The 21,897-nt window shown below is 34.7% G+C and overlaps 1 protein-coding gene across 1 annotated transcript; it reads right to left on the bottom strand.

The window, feature by feature from the left end:
- Positions 1-1,944: 1,944 nt before the first annotated feature.
- On the bottom strand, positions 1,945-10,381 carry LOC132032494 (BTB/POZ and MATH domain-containing protein 4). Its single transcript, XM_059422119.1, has 4 exons — positions 9,754-10,381; positions 4,744-5,089; positions 4,212-4,488; positions 1,945-2,483 (listed from the first exon to the last, which is right to left on the bottom strand). The coding sequence occupies exons 1-4, from the start codon at positions 10,170-10,172 to the stop codon at positions 2,296-2,298; spliced, it is 1,230 nt and encodes a 409-aa protein (XP_059278102.1). The 5' UTR covers positions 10,173-10,381; the 3' UTR covers positions 1,945-2,295.
- Between the last annotated feature and the right edge of the window lie 11,516 nt (positions 10,382-21,897).

Here is a 21,897-nt window from a genome sequence, read left to right as displayed (position 1 = left end):
CAGAGACAATTAATAGTCTGCTTATGGCTAATCTGCTCTTCGAATCGTATTTTAGAATAGGTTGGAACTATGTAAACATGATACGCTAATTCAAAAAGCACGCATTCTCTTTTGTGAGACAATAAATTGTACCTCATTCCCTACTCATGCAGTTTAGGTGCATGAAACAGGGTTGAAGCCTGAGAGAGTCCTCAAAACCTGTTTTTGTGACAAGATTCTTGTCCAGAAAGTCTGTTATAGTTATAAAAAGGAATATGCTAGCCTTTTATTCTTGGATAGTGTATATAGAAAACAAGCAGTTGATCTCATGGTAACCATGACTTCCGGTGCTTGTTTAGTCGTGAGTTTTGAATGGAAATACAAGAAGTTGATAGGTGAATTGTATGATCCTAAGTGCATAGATGCACTAGTTAGCTAGAAGCATTTAATTTGAAATAAAAGGTAACCAGGTGCACTAAGCTCCTGCTTTTTGCGGGGATCCGAGAAAGAGTTGCACATTGGGTTTCTTGCATTTTTCCAAGAGGTGGTTTCAATGACTTGTAGCTGTGACCTCTTGGTCACATGGGTCTAAGGTTTACACTTTTACTGTTGTGTCAAGGCTTTCCTTCATTCATTTAAATTTGAAATTATTTGAAAACCTTAAAATAATTGTTATTTTCATTATATTTTAAAGAAAAGATAAAGGAAATGGAATGGGAAATACAGGAAGAAAAAGGAGATGAACCTTTTGTTTTCAATTGCTTTTGTCAAGACATTTGCAGTGCCTTAGCACCCCAAAATCATTTTTGCTGCTTGTCACGGACCGCTATATTAGTGTTCATTTCCTTTATCATCTAATTCGATGAGTAACAGTTTTCTAACCGTTTTTGGTCCTAGTAAAAACTTATTCACTCTCAATATATAAACTAAACGTTAATGCAAGATGTGTTCTTTAATACCACATTTGTTATTGACCCATAGTTAAATAACGTGTTTTCACTTAAATTTTAGCTGCTAGAATTAAATTTATTGATTTAGGATGTGTTTGGTATAGTAGAAAATGTTTTCCAACTTTTCACGTTTGGTTGTGTTTTTCTAGATTATATAAAAACGTTCTTGGAATAATATTTATTGTTTAATTGCGAAACACAAAAAAAATAAGTACAATATCACTTATCAAGAAAGCATTTTCCTGTATGAACTCCGAGTGTGAATAAGTTTTATCCTCCGGTCCTATACATAGCTATATCGTAGTGGTCCAACCTTGTCCTAGCATTCTTCCTAAAGAAGACGGCATTACTCCATTTTAAAATCGTGTGATTTTTTACTTTTTTAGTTTCACTGATCTTATTTTTCTCCTCCTAATTCATTGCATTGGCAGGAAATTTAGTTATTTAACATTCAGAAAAGTTCAGTCTTTTTTTCTTTTATTTCCAATTTTCTTAATAATGACTTAGGTAAGTTTTCAACTTCCAACAGGTTCAAAGACCAAAATTAGAGGTCACTAACATTGAATCATCAGTCAAGAGTCGGTGACTGACTAGCTGACACATCTGCCTTTCCGCTTTCCACGAATCAAAATAAGTAACGATAGCTAAGAGAACTAGGGAGCTAGAGCTCCAAAATTACACATTTGGATAAATTGAAGGTTGAACGTGTCAATCGGTAGAATAACACAAGAACCAAAATCGGAATAAGGCAATGCTCAAGGCTAAATCACCATCTCTGCTATTCAAACAGACATGAGAAAAAGAATCAACCAAACAACTCATGTCAACAGAAGCATCAACTCGTTTCTCCCTATATCAACTTCTCCTGTCTTACTTCAACAGCTTAACAAGACTTTACACTGAATGTTAAAAACACAACCAGTAAAAAAGTTGAAGCTATGAAAGAGTCGTCTTACAAAGTTCCGGAGCAACGGCTCCTTGCCAACTCAGCGAACAGGCAATAATAATTCAGAAATTTGGTACTAAACCAGAGAAGAGGCAGCGTCCTTTTTCTACAGAGCAGCATGTGTGAAGTACAAACAAGAGTATCCTCCAATTAGAGGTAGAAGTTACAAAGGTTATAATGGCAACAGCAAAGGTACTGACTTTCCAGGATCACATCTTAACCCTAAATAGTCTACGGAAAACCAAACTTGGTGTCAGTGTAAATGTAAAAAAACTCAGTATGCAGCAACTTCCAGGATATTGGTATTACAAACAGACTTGTTCAGTATTCCAGAAAACTATGGTACATTTACCTTCCTGTAACATTTCCGAAACATCTTCCAATATACAGAACAATAAAATCAGGGTTCTCTATCTAAAATCAGGTCCGTTGCCTTACCCTCCTGCCATTGGTATCGGCACCATCTGAAAGCTGAGCCCAAACGCTTCTAGTCTTTCCGCCTCCACTGCTACAGTCATCCTCACAACCAGCAACAGTTTTAAGAAGCTCTGACTGAAGAGAAGGGCAGTTTTCTTTAAGGTACTCAAATCCATCTGATTGCATGACAGCTGCGAAAATATGCCAACAAATATATGAGGGAAGACTACAGTGCAAAGAAAGCACACAAAAAGCACCAAGCTGCAGATTTCCATATTTATTATAGCTTTAACATAGAAAGGTCCCAAAATGAACTCTGAAACAAGTCTTTGTAGTCAAAGCCCAACTCCCCAAGGGAGCAGCAACTCACCAAACAAATGCTCGAGACCTTTGCACATCCAACGGGATATGCACATTCTTTTGGGACATTCTACAGCACTGTCACTTTTACTTTTCTTTGGATCAGTTCTATAGCAGTATCTCGGTTAGTAACATGACTTGCTCCGTGAGACTTCTTTTAGAGCCCATTTGATGGAAAACATGTTTGCAATTACAATAAACTATCTGATTCACTTCATCATTTTTAGTTTATTGATTTATTCACCAAACCGATACTTTAAGTCCATTTTAGTAAGAGGTGGCCCCCTCCCAAAAGCACTCAATAACCAGTGTTGTCAAAGGCGCGCTTAAGCCCGGAACTGAGGCTCAAAACATGTTGAGCGCTTCGCCTTGCTTAATGTGCGCTGCAGTGTCGTCATCAAGGCTCTAAGACATTATTCCTTGCAATGAGCCTCTCCTGAAGAGGCGAACACTAAACAATTGATATTTCACTTTATTGTAATTTTTTTTTTTTCAAGTTCTTTGTTCATATATTTGTTATTATTATTAGTCTTAGACTAAACATATACATTTGTAGTTTTTCTCCATTGCGCCTTTTGCGCATAAAGCCCAACAGACCACAAAATAATTACATAGGGCTTGTTACATTGTCTATAGAGGTACTGATCACATTATAGCCTGGGATGACATGCAGCTTCTTGTGTTTGTAAGAAGAGGAAAGGCAGTGAAAAAAAAACCACAGAGGTAAAGACAAAGAAATACATCATAGAAAAAAGCTCTTATATCCAAGTCTAGCTCATCCAATAAACTATCTCTAGAGAGCCTCCTTTTTTTTCAGTTGTCTCTAGAGAACATCCAGTGCCAGAGAATCCCAAATTATTGAATATAGGAAAGAACTAGATGGACACTGAGGATTCATATAACCAACCCAACTAGCTAGGAATCAGGCAGAGCTGCTGTGTTTGTCGTCGTCGTTTAGGATACTCTAAAGCAGCGTCAATTTGGCAAATTCTAAGCAACATGCTCTTATTCCCCCTCTGCACTTTTCAATTTTCTTATTTTTCCATGATAAGAGAAAAGAAAAAGAAGAGCACTCCCAGTAAAAGAAGAAAGACTTATTTTCTTTGCTCAGTTTATGTCCTATCAGACAATAAATATGATCAGCTCCAGGAACGAAGCATCACTCCTATTAGGTTTTGGAAAAGAGAGAAGGCAAGACACTCAGCAAAGCGACAGACATGGAAAATGGTTAGCTATACAGACAAAGATAGATCCGGTAGATACTGTTGACATGTTAAGGGTCCCCTTTACTCCACAGCTTTCCGCTCAAGAGAACAAAAAAGATGACAAACAAGCACCCCAACCACCCCCCCCCCCCCCCCCCCCCCCCAAAAAAAAAAAAAAAAAAAACACCAATGACAATGCAAAATGCACAAGGTTCATATGCTAGACAAACTATCAAGCTTCATTTGTTGCAATCCAAGACAAGGGAAATGCACAAGTTTCAGTTAAACAGTTCAGGAGAACTGCAGAAATCACTGTGAAATATGGACAAGTTGCAACAATAATATTTCTCATACCTGCGAGATTTTCAGCAGCAAATCTAAGGCAAACTGCTTTGAGTTCCGTGGCATGGTAACGGTCAGCTAAAGCAAGAGTTCTGGAAACAGAGTTCACGGAGATGTCTTTGCAAAGATGAGATTCGCATACCCGCCTGAGTCTTGTTAAATCATACCGATCGGCTGCTGATAGCAGCTTCGCTGTCAATGTATCAGTCACAGAAGGAGTAGAAGAAGAACTAGTATCTTCTAACTCTTCTTCTTCAAGAGAATCTCTGTATATGAAGTGCAACATAGCCTGTTTCATGCCACAAGAATATGTATATCAAAGAAGGGTGAGTGAGGATTTCATGTTTTGTTCTGAAGAATTTTAATCTTTTTTCTGCCAGAACACAAAAGTTACTTTGGAGAAACAAATACAAACAAGAGAGATGGGGAAATGCCATTATCTGAATCAATGAAAAAATCCGTCTTCTTCAACAGCACAAGAAAACCTAATTTAAAACAAAATGATTAACAAAAGTACAAAAAAAAAAAGGGCGTAGATGCTAACTTTGAAAACCCTGGGTTCCATATCTGCGACAACGATCTCCTGCTTATCACCCTCCATTTCATCAAAAAATTCAGCTCGGAATACAGGAGAACGAGCAGCCAATACCAGCTTGTGGGCATGAAATTTTTCACCAGCCACACTGAAAACCACATCAGAGCCTTCCATATTCTCTAATAGCATGCCAAAGTGTGATCCCATATCAGAATGTGGAACCTGGATTGGATGTAAGCTCGAACAGTCAATTGTAGATCGAACAACTCCCACAGTGCAATTGATTTTCAAACAGTCATCCTTGAGATAATCTGAAGTCTCAAGCATCGCTCGTCTAAAGAAACGTTTGTATCCCCTGCATACCACACAGATAAACAATATAGCATAGTTTGCCTTAAGTTGTAAACAGAGAATATCAAGCTTAAAGTAAAAGGGAGAAACAAAGCTCGGTTAAGCCTAGATAAAGGGAGAAACAAAGCTCGGTTAGGCCTAGATACTAATTCTAGTTTGCATTTTCTTTCTTTTCACATTTATGCCATGCCAAAGAAGAGAAAATTTCAAGAAAGGCAGAAACCTAATAATAGAGCATGTGCCAATCAAGGAAATGCATCCTGTCAGCCACGACCTAATATTGCCATAAATACTTCGACTCAATTAGATGCCTCAACATTCAATGAAGTTCCATGATGATCACTGCCAACATCTTGATTTAATATATAGAGTATAATTAGTGATGTGCAACGTGATGATCAAGTTTGACTATATTCGACCAATCTACCTCTCCTTCATCTATTCTTGTACAAAAAAATCCAAGAGACTGTTATATTATATACAAATGGATCATGGAATGTTTCTCAATTTACATAGCCAGTGCTCAACAAGCATCAATTGCTACATTTGTGTAGGGCAACTTTGGTAACAGAAAAGACCCTTACGACATATTAAAACAGTCAAACTTGAACAGAACACTTTATCGAAATTACTTTGAAAGACAATTAATATTGAGATGTGTTTAAAAAAAAATTAACATTAGGCCTAACTCAACCTCAAAAGTTAGCCCATGAAGTGAGGATTGTCCAAGACCATATAAGGAGACATCCCATTTCCTCAACTAATGTGGGGCATTCTAAGAAAACCTCCCTACACTCCAAGGCCTAGACATTTGGAGCGTGAACAAACAGGGGCCCAATTTAGTAAACTAAAATTGGAATAGGTCTAGCTCTGGTACCATATTACAAAAATGAACTTTGGGCCTAACTCAACCACAAAAGAGAACATAAAATTAGGATTGCCCACAATATCATAAATAAAATCATATCACCTTATGTCCTTATAAATAAAGAAGGGTTGCCCAAAACTATATAAAGGAGATAACTCATTCCCTCACCCAATGTGAGACATTCTAATAAGAAGAACCACATCATATAAAAAGTCAAGGTTTAGAGTGGGACGCTTTTATTTATTTAATTAATTCTTCAAACATACCCTTACTTACGAGTTGGGTTCTTTTAGTTTATTTATTTTTTGACAATGCATGGAGTAACCCAAGACCTTCATAAATCACTTTGGATGCCCTTTACAAACAATGTGGGGAACGTATACAGCTCAACATCCTCCACGTGTGTAAGCCGATTTTTGGAGTTCAAACATGGACTTGATCTGGACTTACGAGTGACCCGGCTTACCATGTTAATGTCTGAACCGTTTCATGTAAAAACTTAAGCTTTTGAGAGGGGGTCCGTTTATTTATTTTGTTTGAAAGGGATTGGAGGGGGGGGGGGGGGGGGGGACACTTTTATTTATTTAACTGTCTTCACAATTATTATGAGCTATAGTAAGTGATCTTTAAACTTTAAACCGCCTATTCGGCCCTCCAGTCCACACAAATGATTCTTCCCACAACATTTACATCAAACCACAATAAGAGTACAAACATGTATGTGCACACACACACACACATATGATGTGTGTGTGTGTGTGTGTGTGTATTCATGAGTATAATGCAATGTGCAAGATGATGTAAAGTCATTTAACTGATTATGCAATAACATATGATTCTGAATGTAGTCTTCAGAGTTCAGTCTAATCAAACAGCACATCAGAATAAAACCAACTTATCTTGTTGGATATTTTTTTAATGCATTTTTATAAGAGACACATAGGGAGCACTAGAACACCGTACAGTATGGATCTCATTGCCATTGATAAATTTAGTATCCATATCACTGTTTTTTCCTCACTCTGATCCTTTTTTTTTTATGAAGTAAAAGATTTCATTGCAGGAATCAAGAAGATGCAAAAGGATGGTACAAGGATATTACAGTTGAGATCACACAAAAAAAGAAGTATACTAGCTCCTTAAACAGTGGTGGATTACTAAAACGAGGGACCTAATAAACTGCAAAGGAAATTCAGTGTTATCTACAGGGGATACCCTCCTTTCTTTGTAGTCCTTGTTTCACACTTTTTCTTGTCAGAGTGTTTTCATCCTTTAGCCAGTCACGTATAGCTTGGAAATAACATACAATGATGCACCTCAATTAAATAAATGGACCATCCACATTCATATCGCTTAAGCATTAAGATATGGTTGTATTCCAAGAATCTAACTAAGCGGAAGTTGTTATATTTTTTTTTTTTTTTAAACTGGTAACTTTGTATTCCTCAGCATTAAGGGTATGCTGGCCACCTCCAAAAATTTACACTTTACTTGACAGAGAAATACTTACAGTAGGCCTAAAAAGTTCACTAACTGAACTTCCTCTTCTACATATTGTTCTTTACACCAAAAACTTAATGAAGTAATGACCTTCCATTGGATCTTCTGCAATGAACTTTCTCTGCCCTTAAAAATTATGTCGTTTCTTTCCTTCCAAATGTTCCACCAGATGCAGGCAGGAACTGTTTTCCACCAAATCTTCTTTTATAAAGGAAGAAAAGAAAAGTTTCAAACTGTAGTAATGTTTTCTTATGACCAAGAAATCCGTCTGGAGCCAACTCACAGGACCAACTGCATCATTCGGAACTCCAGGCTAACGAACCGCCCCTCTGCCTTTCTCCACTTAAATACCAGACTTAATTCACTTGGCACAGGGCTCGAACCTGAGACCTAAGTCACAAGTTCCTTAACCTTTGGCGATTGAGTTAAGCCTTGGGGACCAAATCGTAACAGAATTCTATTAGCCTTACAGCTCTTCCCTTTCCAACCCCTTAATGTTTTCTTATCAGAACTAAATATGCATGAGTACTTGAATTCTACCAATCACCCACATTTCTGCTAGACATATGCATTAAGCTCAGACTATTACTTATCAAGATAATTGCAATATCCACTCGGAAAGAAAAAAGAAAAGACAAGCTAATGTGCTCCACTTCACTTACAGTAGAAAGTATGCCGACCCTATTTAGTTGTCCACCATGAAATTGCAGAAATGCATCTAAATACTCAAACACAAATTCATAAACTTTAACAAAGTAAAAATTAAACTCTGCCTATGCAAGATAACGAAAGCATAGCCGGTTCTGAAGCTCGCAATAAAAAGGAGTGTTGCAGTAGGTAGACAGACAGCATAAAATTATCTAACTATATTTAATCCTCCTAATACTGCATCCTGGATAGAGTGGAAGGAAACATAATTATCACTGACCCCAACTAATTTCTCTCACAACTTCACGTAAGGCAGAGTTTGATCATTATGAGGTGATTGGAGGAATAGAGACGCACTTGATTTGATTGACCAATATTCCAATTAAATCAAGTGGAACTAATACTTTCTAGAATGCTTAATAACTGCTGCAAGAGCACATATTTCACATAAACCAATAGAGTTGGTGATCAAAAACACACCTGAACTATCACTTTTTCACGAGTTTCACACCCCAACTATCATCTGTTCCCTTTTCCTACCTCAACTACCACCATCTATGTATTAAAACACACCTCGAAGCGGATTAGACCAACTATAAGTTGTTCCCTTTTCCTGCCTAAACTATCACCTAGGTGTGTTTTAATACATAGATGGTAATAATTCAGGTAGGAAAAGGGAACATACTGATAGTTGGGGTGTGAAACTCGCGAAAAAGTGATAGTTGTGTTTTTTACCATTACCTCAAACCAATAGAATGAAACAACTAAACTCAACAATAAAGGATGAAATGCACTGCAAATTAAGGCTAAGTTACATAAACTAATGAAATCACAAAATACGGCCAATTTACCATTAAACTACTCGTTCTCCCAATTTATGTGGCACCGTTTCCTTTTAGTCTATCCCAAAAATAATGCCACATTTCTATAAATAGAAACAGCTTAACTTTAGAATTCCCTTTCTACCCTTAATGAGATGATTTATAACCACACAAACGACTAAGGTTTGTTCTAGACCACAAATATCCAAAGTCTTCCTTTCTTTCTTAAACTTTGTTCCAAGTCAAACGGTGCCACATAAATTGGGACGGAGGGAGTAAATTACAGGAGTTAAATAAAATTACCACATGCTGCTGCGGTATGTCAACGTATACGGCCCACTTTCAAGCGACCGATCAAAATGACTATGAACCTTATATTTCCCTTTCCCACTTTGAGCAACAAGGGTCAATTCAAACAAAGCCCTAACATCCGTTCCTTCACTCACTAACGCAATAAAAACCGACACATAAGTCAAATTATCCTCAGGGATTTTACCATTGATGAGCACCAACAGTAAAATCATGCCCATACCTTCAGCTAATGAATACCCCTGGATCACGAACTGGTGGGACCCGTTTACCTACTTTATCTAATAATCCTATTTCATCTTTTTCCCTACCTCTTTATAGTAGCTCTACCTGGTACCCTACCTTCTTCTAGGTTTATCCTTCAAATTGCTAATGTATAAGATTATGTAACGGGGGGAAACGATACAATCTATCCAAACGTTATATTCATCAAAACAATACAGTACGAAACAATACAATATAATACAACACATTATGAAATAACATGTAACAACCAACCAAACAGAGTGTTAGAGAAATTACCACATGCTACCGCGATATTTCAACGTATACGGCCCACTTTCGAGCGACCGATCAAAATGACTATGAACCTTATGTTTCCCTTTCCCACTCTGATCAACTAACGTCAATTCAAACAAAGCCCTAACATCCGTTCCTTCACTCGCCAACGCAATAAAAACCGACACATACGTCGAATTATCCTCAGGATTTTTACCATCAGGATAAAAGTAAATTGCCCATTGATGACCACCAACAGTAAAATTATCACTAGCTATATGTTTACCAACTCCCATACCTTTAGCCAATGAATAACCCTGGATCACAAACCGGTGTGACCCGTTTACAGTTTCGGTTACGGACCGGGAACTTGTGGGTCGGGTCAATGGTGACCCGGTGTTGTTTTTGTCGGACACGTGTGTGATTATTGGTGGCTCCGACATTGTGAAAAATTGGGGATTTTTTGGGTTATTAGGGTTTGTGACAAGGGAAATTCATGGACTAGAAAGGAATTACTTGGAAGTGTTGGGGTGGAAAATGGCAAGATTTTGAGAAGAAATTTTTTGTTAGGGTTTTGTTTGGATTTTTTTGTGAAGAGACGGGTTGGAGATATTCGAATTAATTGGGTGGGGTTAGATCTTTTTTCGGAGAAAAATATGAAAAAGTGTCTAGTAATTAGTACTACTATGTAATTAACGTACGTAGTTGTTTACCATACTTCTCTTCTTTTTCAACATTAATAATCCAGTAACTTTAGTGTGGATTAATTGGGTGGTGGGACTCCAATGCAGGTATCGGATATAGAGTGGGAAATAAAAAAAAAAATTTACTCCCATTATTTTTATCAAATCGTATAAATTTGTTATAGTTAAGTGTTTTACTAAGATGAAAATGTATGTTAATGAATTTTGGTTGATTTAGTAAAAATATAATATATATGTTGATTTGGTATAAACACTGAATGGAATATTTATTTATTAATGATGTTGACAAATAACTAAATAAAAAAGTTTAATAATTATTATGAGTTACTAACAAATATATTGCGTTAACAGAATTTCCTACCTTACCGCAAGCCGATACACTCTCCAATAAATCCACATCTAGTCACATCATCTTACAATCATTAATACCCACCAAAGCAACCAACACGTGCTCTAGTGCAAAAGTCATAAAGACCGAAGATAGTTATGTCACAAAAATCTCAAACACCTACTTAGAAATAGTTATTCCTCAAAAACAGATATCACCAGCAGCAAGTCCCTCGGGAAAGTTTGAATTTGTCAAAATCAATGCATTATCAATTATTGCAATAGAGAGAAATATTTAGAGCTTTGCATATCAGAATTATTAAAGTTTCGTTATACTAACATAAATTATTTAGATATAGCTAATTCTACGAAAACGAGAGATGATTATGAGTTTATATTATCAGCCACAACTTTTGTATTGAAAATCAGTTTGCGGATGAGCATGACCTCAACAACATTATGTATTTTAGATTTACTTTTAAAAGAGTAATCACGACCCGACTACGGCTACGACGGTATCCGGGCTAACCACCGAACACCGCTCCCTCATTTGAAACATATTTACTTTTAAACATTTTATATATTCAAAATAATAGTATCATAATGCATATTTGTTAAGACTATGGGACCATATACCCACACATGCATATCTACGAGCCTTACTAGAATACTAGACAATGAGAAGGTATTACCCCGTCGTGCCCAATCATGACTATATACATATAGTCTTTGTACCAAAAGAATAATCAATGGCACCTAAAATAGAATATCTCAAACTTTTATCTATAAGCATGTCTCCTTACCCGTTGGATAAAACTTCCAACAAGTGTAAGGTTAAATAATAAGGAAATAGCCAAAGATCTATACAAATGATACTTTGTAAGTATAGATACATTTCATATACATTCAAATATATACATATCATGAATTATCATAAGGTGCCTTACTATGTCACATATACATCATCATACCATACATTCATATCAATCATATATCATCGTCGTTAACCCGCGTCCGGTAACCGATTTTGAATTTAAAGAAGTCATGAAAAGATGACAGATAAATCTAGGCACGGTGGGATCGTATAATCGATCCGCCATCTAGAAGACGGTGGAATCGTATTATCGTACGATTATGCATTTTCACTATCATTCATTTTTCAGTATCATGGCTCTATCATAATCTAATATCATTACAATATAACATCAAATTACACATTAACTTGAAAGCAACTATAGCCGTTGGTTGGGGTGACGTAAGGTCGTTCCATGAACCCCGATTATATTTAGTCTTCACCTGAAGGAACAAGCATAAGGAAGTTGTATATCAATGTCAACATCAATGAGATTTATAGGAACATCATGTCATGGCTCTAGAATATTTTAGGACTTTGGCTTATCATTCTCATTATCGTACCTTTTATCTCAGAGGACTTTAACTTTCTTGAAGATAGGGAATTTGTATAAAGAGAATTTATACATAGGATTCATGCCTGTGATTATTTATATTATATCGTTTGGAATTCGAACATTAGCTAAACAATCATAAGAACGTACTTATTAAAGCTAGAAAATTGGGCAAGCATTTTAGTTTATAATTTCCTCCATATTCCATATCAACTCCCAACATTCATAACGACAATCACAATATCATGAACATAAAAGGATAATCTAATTACATATAGCCCACAATTCATAATTTCACTACAATTCTCCATAATCAGAAAAGTCCATTATCGCGTTCTTTCACATATGATACTCATTCCATGTTTTAAATATCATTTATAACACATTTATAACCTCTATATATATATCCATTTTCATGATTTCCCACTACTACTCATTAATGGCACTATTCACACATTTATGACCCATTTTTTCTTCTAAATCCATGTGAACTTATAAATACTTCAAACAACATAGAAAGATCATGAAACTTACCTTAGATGATGGAGGAATAAGCCTTGAAAATAACCTTTTCACCCAAAAACCCTACTTCATCTCTCTCTTGGGTTTTCTTGACAATGACTTTTAATGGGTTTCATACGCTTGATTCTCTTCAATTTTGTTTTGATCTTTGATCTCTTTTGGTTTCTTGTGATTGGGGTGTATGGAATGTTCTAGAGAAGTCTTGAAGTAGTGGAGGGAAAATGAGAAAGAGGTCCCTTATATAATTTTACAAGTTGGCCGCATATTGGACCAACATATGGTCCGTATAATTTCTAATTACCGTATGTTTGGACCGTATATTTGGTCCGAACATGTATATCTAAAGACATACGGTCCAGATTTTATACATGTCTAGTATGTTTGCCCGAGAGGAGTTGTTCTCGTCGACTCGTTTGATCTCCAATCCTTATGGAACCTTCTTAACACTTGTTCATCACTTCATTACAATCCTAACGGACGTTATAACTCTTCCTCAAGGTACCAATAGAACGTTATTAACTTAATGCTCGAAATTCTTATCCGATACACTCAACTTATAACTCGTAGAAAAGGTAACAACTTTTTTTCCTTAAATGGAAGTCTTAATGTGGAGGACCATCAAATACTATCTCTTACTTGTCCAAACCTCGTGTACATCATGCCCTAAATACACAGTAACGGGGAATTTTACCAAGGTGTTGTTGTTGTCAAAAAATGAAATGATTGAAATCGTTGCTTGCTCCGATTTTTTAAGCCACGTGATTTTAGTATGTACAATTGTTGTGATTACAGATGGTTTGGTTCAATTTTATATACTTGATAATAAGGTCGAACATTCATTTTTAGTTTGTTAAGAATTGGAAGATATGATCAACGAATTTTTTTTCTTGCAAAAATGAATGGTTTAACGTTAATCAACAATTATATTTAGTCTTTGACATAAAAAACTATATCAAAGTTAGCATATTATATTAAATATTAGAAACTTTTGAATAAAAAGAGTATCATGTATTATTAGTTGGAGTTTTGAACTTGAAGAAACTAATAGAATGAAGCATTTTAGTAAGGTCATTTAAATAAAAGGATAAACCCTTCACCAACAAAATACCCGAGATCAAATGATTTTTTTTTTAAAAGGTTAAAAAATTATCAGATATCAACATAACAGAAAAGAAATGAATCAACAAAATAACAATATGGGACACAACATTTTCAACTACATCACGGCCATCTAGTAGACATTAAAAATCGTCAAGGAGGCCCCAAACTTTTCTTCTTGATTTTTGAAAAGAAAATTAAAGAAGATAAAATATTAGCAGAGACAATAAATAAGTAAGGAAATCTAACCGGCAACAAATAAATGAAAGATAAATCAGCTAAAGGATAATCGATCCGCAAAAGAAGAGCATGAATAGCAAAAAGAAGATGATAGAAAATGAAAAGTACGAAAAATAGCAATCATCTAAAAGTTTCATCTTTTCAAGAAGCCACAAACCTATAAAGAATAAATAGTAACGTGTTATGAATACATTACGTAATGGCGGTTGCCCATTTAGTTTCCCAATAGTTTACATTCCATGAACCACTTGTATAATTTGACAGATCTGTTCACTAAATCATTACCAACATCGACATTTGAGAAGTTGAGATATCATATTGGAATGTGTCATCTATGAGATATCAAATGATGTTCTTATCAGGGGAGTAAAATATTTGTTGCACTCTTTTCCCCTTAACCAAAGTTTTGTCCTAATTGGCTTTTCCTGATAAGGTTTTTAATGAGATGTGTTCTGACTCAATGCGTATTACAAGATGTGCGTACTCTTTTCCCTTCACTAAGTTTCCATTGATATTTCCTAGTAAGGTTTTAACGAGTCACATTATCTCTCAAATGGACATCAAGAGGGAGTGTTATGAATACATTACATTATGATGACTGTCCATTTAGTTTCCCAATAATTTACATTCCATGAACCACTTGTATACATGTATCTATTTATTATAATTACTTAATTCTTGTAACATTTGGGATGTCCTTTGGAACTATATATAGGGCATTATTTGCCCCTGGAAATACACACTTGAAATAAGAAGAAAGTTTTCTCTTCCTCTCTATATTTTTGTCTACATTTCATATAGTTTTCTATTCCTCTCTACATTTTTGTCTATATTTCTTATCTTATATTGCTCTAAATTTTATAACATAACTAGCAGGGAATGGCCCGTGCTATTAGTTTACAAACGGTATTATGCTATGGATAGTCCTTTGGTGATGAAAAGAGAAGAGAACGAATAAGTAGCGGAAGGGAAAACATAGAGCATAACATTATATGTTACTATGATTGAGGCTAGCAGATGTCATGTTTGTTAAAAAAAAAAAAAATTGAGACAGGCATATGCCATAGCCAGTAGAAGACAATTGCATCAGGTATCCTGCTTTACAAATGTATATTTAGATATCCAGATAATAATGACAAATCAGACTTATAGTTGTATATCAAGGAAGTACTACAGAAAAAAGCGTAAAAGATTAACATACTTTATGAAGACAGATTAACACAATAAATATACATATTTGCAGTTATATTGATGCATAAATATGTTCAATAAGTACTTCAGTTTAGTTATTTACACTGGAAAATGCCTTGATAGATAATATAGGCATTCCAGGTATCAAACACAAAATAATATCAGAAAATAAAATTGCTCAGTTGATCCTCTTATCTTAGACATGGCTGTGAGGACTATATCAACAACACTACATGCAGCGTCTGTTGCATATGCGGCAGCTATTCGAATGTCAGCTTTCTTTAAAGCAGGTGCATTCGTTCATGTCATCACCAGTCATGCCACATATGTGTTTTTTTATCTTGAAACGTCTCACAATTTCATATTTGTACTCTGAATGCCCAATTATTTTATGGTCAAGAGAAGAAATTATAAATGACTGCAAAGAAGGATCCTTTAAAAGCCTGCTAGTCTAAATATTGAATTCATAAGCATCTAGAAATTAATTACTACGTTGTATTAATTCAAACTAATATCTAAAACTAACATTTTAGCAACAGAAAGAAAAGGAAAATAAAGATAATAATTATCAATTCTAGAAAACAAACCTCGCCAAGATAAACACCACCAAGGTCAAGCGTATGAACAGGCAGAGGTACAGGAGACTTGTCCTTGTCCTGGATTAGTAAAAACGCAGCAGGATACATATTGTTTCCCAGCCCTAAACGACATAATATTAATCATTGCCACTCCCACCTAGCAAAAAGAAAATAGAAGAGAGCCCAATCTATTTTGACTTGTTTAACGCATTCGCTTTCAGGTCTAACATGACATTAGAGCTCTTTCACTTAGTGATGAGTAATTATCACTTGGGTATCAGATTCTAGTAGTTGTCATAGAGACCTAGGGACATTGAATTGATAGAACTACTATACTTTTCCCATTGCTTCAACTATCCATATATATTGTCTCCTCAGATTTGGCATAGCATTTCCAACTCACACGGCAGAACATGACATGCTTCTGAAGGCCTTGAACACCAAACAATGAACAACAATCAAAATCTAGGGAAGTAAAATCTTGAGAAGACTATTTACAAATTCATGTACACATTGTACATGCTAGCATTCCTAAACATGATTGAGTTAATTAACTGCAAAAAAGTCCAACCAAATCATTATATCTAGATTGACATAGGGTACTCAATATTTTTAAGAACGACCACCCTAATTTCTTCCCTAGCAATACCAAATGTACACATATATTTGTGAATCACTTGAAGCCTACAATTCAGGTCATTTCCGAAGAAATTCTGGTTATAGAGAGCGTTATGATGACTAATAAGGCCACCTTTGTCACCCTCAAATTAATCTCTGTATCATCTCTAAAAGCACGTAAAAGAGTACATATGCGAAAACTAACAATAGATATGTAGCGCAAAAACTAACCAGCTCAAGTTTAGGCAATGTAGCTTTCTTTAGAAAAGGCAGCTAGTTGGGCTGCAATCTTCCCCTGATCCCAAATGATAAAAGAATTTATCGTTTGATTGATATTTATCTCTGATTTTCAGCAAAGTGACTGCAAGAAAATATCTAATAAGCCCTGTAAAAAGAAATTTCAAATACCCTGTTTCAGTTAAAATGCAGCAGGTTTAGTAACCTCAACACGTCCCCATTTGTCCACAGCTAGTCTCATGGTGCTCTTGAACATGTCAATCTTGGCATTCCGAAGGATGATAATTGCACCAGCCCTTCATCAGATCAACCGACAACATCAAAGTTCAGTGCTAACCAAATCTTTGTTACCAAAAGAAGAAACTAAACCAAATATATAAAGCTATTTTAAGCAGTAAACATCATTTAGAATGACAAAAGAAGCTAGGATTGGTAGTGAAGTCGGATGCCTTTACAGTTTACAGTAAGTTGTATGCAAATGAGCCACAACAGAATTGCTTTAGTGGTCAAAAAGGATTAATCAGTCAGCTTCTTATACAAAGGTAAACTCCATGATCATAAATCTATACTTGAAATGGATCAGTGACTTAAGTAAATCGGAGAAGAGACAGTAAAGGCACACAATGTACAATATAGAAACTAAAATTAGAAAGAAGCACTACCTAGCAGTGCTAAATCAAGAACTTTGTCATGGAAAGATGTTATAGGCTTAGAATGGAGAAGGAAGTGAATTTACCATCAGGTGCACGGGCCCAACATGATTTTCTAGTAAACAAAGTTGTGTACAAATACTATCTATCATGTATTATAGAAACATGGATAGTTATTTAAGACTATCTCCCGTTTTAATCTCAAATACATGTGATGAAAACTTTTGGTGATGAAAGTACAACTTTCTCCCTGGACAGTGTAACCTGCAAATATAAATTGTAGCATTAGGGTACGATGTAGGTCAAAAATACCCAAGGCATTCAACTTAGTTGCCTGAAAAATGGGAAAGACAAAATATAAGCACAAAAAGGATTTTGATTTGAGCCGTAGCTCGAACTAAAAAATAAATTAAACGATGTAACAACTAAATTTTTTTGTGGCCTTCCTATCAACTCACTTTATAAAGTTCTTCTAGGCAACCTCTGCTGGTTCCATTCCTTAAAAGAAAGTCAAGTTCAAACTTCAAGTCTTAAAAAACTATCAAGTCCTAAAAGATTAAACTCTTCAGTTTTCTGGAACTTTACTAAAATGAGACTCAAATACGATCAAAACTTCAAAGCATAATAATCCATTGTGAAGAACTCTAGCAAAATCTATATATCATACATGCAGTCTATTCGTCATACATGCAGTCTATTCTTCTTAGCTACTATTAAAAGAAAATTGGCTATCAAATTCCAGAGATGAGACTGTACTACTTGAATCATGAAGGAGTTTTCGCTTTTTTAATTCGGCTCTTTTATTTCTCAGTTGGGACAAAAATAATTGTTTTCTCTCAGGCGACATTCGTGCATATCTAGTACGACGGTGCAAATTTCTATCAGCATTTCTTTCGTTGACATTCCTTTGAGTGTTCTGCAGTAAATTCATAGTATCTTTGCTTTCATTCATTCCTGTTTCAAGCAGTTTATACTTCCATTAAATTAGTTTTATAGGTTAATGTAATCTGGAAATAATATTACTTTAACACAATTATATATGATAGAGGCTAATGTTGTCCGGAAGAAGTAATAACCTACCTTTTGAGTTATTGACTGATGGAGTATAATCTTCTAGTGAACCTGCTGAAAAAAAGATGCAACAAAATTTCATTAACTGAAGAAAGAATAGGATTGTATTAAATGATGAATCAACAATTTGTAACATATTGGAACAACTTTAATTTCTTCTCTAAAAAGACATGATTTTCTCTCGCTTTGATTGCACCTTCAAAATCCCTTTAAAAAGATATGGAATTGAGAAATTATATAGAATAAATCCCCTTTAATAGAAAACATGAATTTAAATAAGCCGGAATTCAAACAGACAAACACCGAGTGGAAACAAAAAGGTGAATTTTCCTTTTCTTTTTACATCGCCTTTTTGTTAGCATCCAAATACGCAATAGCAGACATAGCCTATCGTGAGTCAGACAAGGTTGAGTGAAGCTCTTGCAAGAATGAGACTGTAAGTAACCACAATTATAACTTGCTTCTTTGTGATCAAATGCTTCAAAATTTGTATTATCTTGCTATTAACTATGTCATTTAAGTTGTTTAGGAGAATTCCCTTTTCCCATGTGTTTCAATTCACTGTTATCCTTATCTTTTTAGCTTTGTTTATACTGACAGTTTTTAATCAATAATCTTCCTCGTATCATGACTTTAGCTCCCAAGTCGCAAATGAGGATCACGTCTTGGAAGCAATTAGGCTCTTCAACAATTCCACAATGGATGCGGACGATCCGGAATGAATCAACTCATAAACCTTACTCCCCGAGATGGCAAATGAGATAAAGGTTTGACTTTGTGCAACAAATACTCACTTAAATTTTCCAGTATATGTCCTTCCAGTCACGTTTTGATAAAGTTAATTTTTTTATGGATGAATAGCAAGTCAAGCCCAAATTAAGAGAAGAATGAGTATTGATAGCCATATATCAGAGAGACGGCTAATTGATGACCTGACCAGGATGGGCATGAATGAATCAATTGTAAAAGTCCTTTCATTGCTTCACATATATGCCTTTTTGTCATAATATATTCCCACTTATTTTCTCCATTTATTTGATTTTGGTGCCTTTCTGATAGTCTTTTTTGGTAGTAAACTGGTAGAAGCCTAGATTTATATAAAAATACACTTAGACTTTCTTGTGTTGATGCAAGTGCTGAATATTCTCAGGTAAGAAGAGCACTGATAATTTTGCATTTTAATCTGTCACTACGCTTCTAGATCAACTTATAAATACAGAGCATTTCACTCTAAAGTAGTAGCTTTCTGTTCTAATAAAATGTGTTCGTTCCAACTTGTATATATAGTGGACGTGAGTCTCTTTGATGAAATCAAAAAGCAACTTCTTAATTTTAATACACAAAAGAAAACAATGCAGGCAATTAAGAAAATTTGCAGTAAAGCTATTAGCATCTACCATACTTAGTATAAGGAGAACTTTAGAGTAGAAAACTAAATAAATCACTAATGAGCAGCTTATGGTTCAATAACTACATCAAAACTGGGTTGTTAGACACCCACTCATCTATACAAATACGAATCTCACGGGTGCACCAGAAGGCAATTTTTCATTTTGTTGTTTGTTGTTATACTGCTAATAAATGGGGTTGTGTTCCTTGTTTTAAAGACACTTTTTGTAAAAAAAACTATTAACTGTGTGAGTTGTTGTATTTTGCAGAATTTGTTGAAAGAAGTATGAGCTGCTTTAGTTGTTGTGAGGATAATGACATGCATAGAGCTGCTGATAATGGGCCATTCATGGCACACAATTCAGCTGGTTAGTTTCTTCCTTGTATTGGGTATCTAATAAGCAAATAGAACTCGGGGGAAAAGGCAAGCAAAATAAGAAGGGGAAAAACCAATTTTCAAACATCCATGAGTAAACCCAGCCAAATTAGGAACAAGCAAGTACAAAATTCTATAATAAACTAACACGCACTACAAAATTCTATAATAAACTACCAAACCACCAGGAAACCTATCATATACCTATCAAAAGTAGTATAATAATATACCCAACAAAGAAAACAAAGATTTTTTTTTTATTTTTTTATCACAATCAGTTAAATTAGTCATAAAAAAAGGTTGGAGTATAAGCTAATGACATCAAACTAATAGATTGAATTAAAAAGGAGTGCCACTTAATAAAAAGCAAGGAAAGTTTTAATAGCAACATATTCAGAAAAATCTTGAACAAAGGAAAAAACCCAATTTCTTAAACTGGTGTTGCCCTTTCTTTTTCATCAAAAAATTGGAAGAAACCTAAGATTGGTATGAACCCTAAATTGCTGAAAATCAGCATAAGAGCCATGCAAAATTCTACAATAAACTACCAAATCACCAGAAAACCTATCATATACTCATCAAACGTATTGGAATAAAATACCCAACAAAAAAAAGAGAGGATTTTTTTATCGTCGCAATCAGTAGAAACACTGGAGAAATTCAAAGAGTGTACCGAGAAACTTACTAGAAAAACACTCATAGAATGAGATAGAAGCAATAAAACTTGAGTGCTTCTTAATTTTGTTTGAGCAGAAATCAACTTACTGTACCTTCGAAACACAAAGAACACTGAGGGAAAACTCGAACCAAATTACGATAATCTGAATTGAGGAGCTGTATGAGGGTAGCAGCGGAGAAGGAGAAGTGACAGAAAATTTGATCGGGTCTGATTCTAGTTCTAGAATAAGGGAGAGGAATGTATATACAGAGTGACTTCAGTTCCAAATTTGCCCAAAATAAACATTAAAAATACATTTTTGCCTCTATTCGTCCTTGTTCGTATTTCCAACTGCCATTTCTAAATGTTGGTAATGGTAATGTAATAATAGGATAAATATATATAACTCTATAGTAAGAATGGGAGACAAGCTTTAAAAATCTTAACTTCCAAAACAAAATCTCGTTCCTTGTGAGTATCAGAGCTATATTCAAAATCTCGTTCCTTGTGATACTATATTCAGTTTTAATTCCATTCAATTTGTGTTTTTTTTTTTTTTTAAAATTATATCATGGTTCAAGCCTTTTTTATTTCTTCCTATAACGTTCACATATTCTAAAGTCATCATTATCCTCATTCGAGCTCATATGTACTTTGAGACTAATTTAATCATACTTTAAATTCGCAATTTGCTCTAAGTAAATACAATTTTATTATAGAACTTTAAAATATTGATGTGAGAAAATACTCCAGCTATAATTATTTGAAAAATAAAGTAATCATCTATATGATATTGTTTTCAAATGATAGAAAGTGTTTACAAAATATGATCAATTATCTTAATTTCAACTTGAAATAGAAGAATTTGAAGTTTCAAAAATCGTTTTGAGAAGTATTTTAAGGAAAATGATGATTTTTACTTATAAATTTTTATGTTTTTCAAGTGAAGTTCAGGTCCCAGTAATCTCAACTTTATTTTTTATTTTTTTATTTTAAACTTCGACCAAATACCTAAAATATTTGTTTCAGATGCTTTTTTTTAAAAAAGAAAGTCAATTTTTTTTATGATCCAAACACAATTTTTTAAAATACAAAAACTCGAT

Source organism: Lycium ferocissimum, chromosome 10, assembly GCF_029784015.1.
Source record: "Lycium ferocissimum isolate CSIRO_LF1 chromosome 10, AGI_CSIRO_Lferr_CH_V1, whole genome shotgun sequence".
Lineage (NCBI taxonomy): Eukaryota > Viridiplantae > Streptophyta > Magnoliopsida > Solanales > Solanaceae > Lycium > Lycium ferocissimum.
Note: the sequence above shows the minus strand (reverse complement) of the source record. Positions and strands in the feature narration are given on the sequence as shown.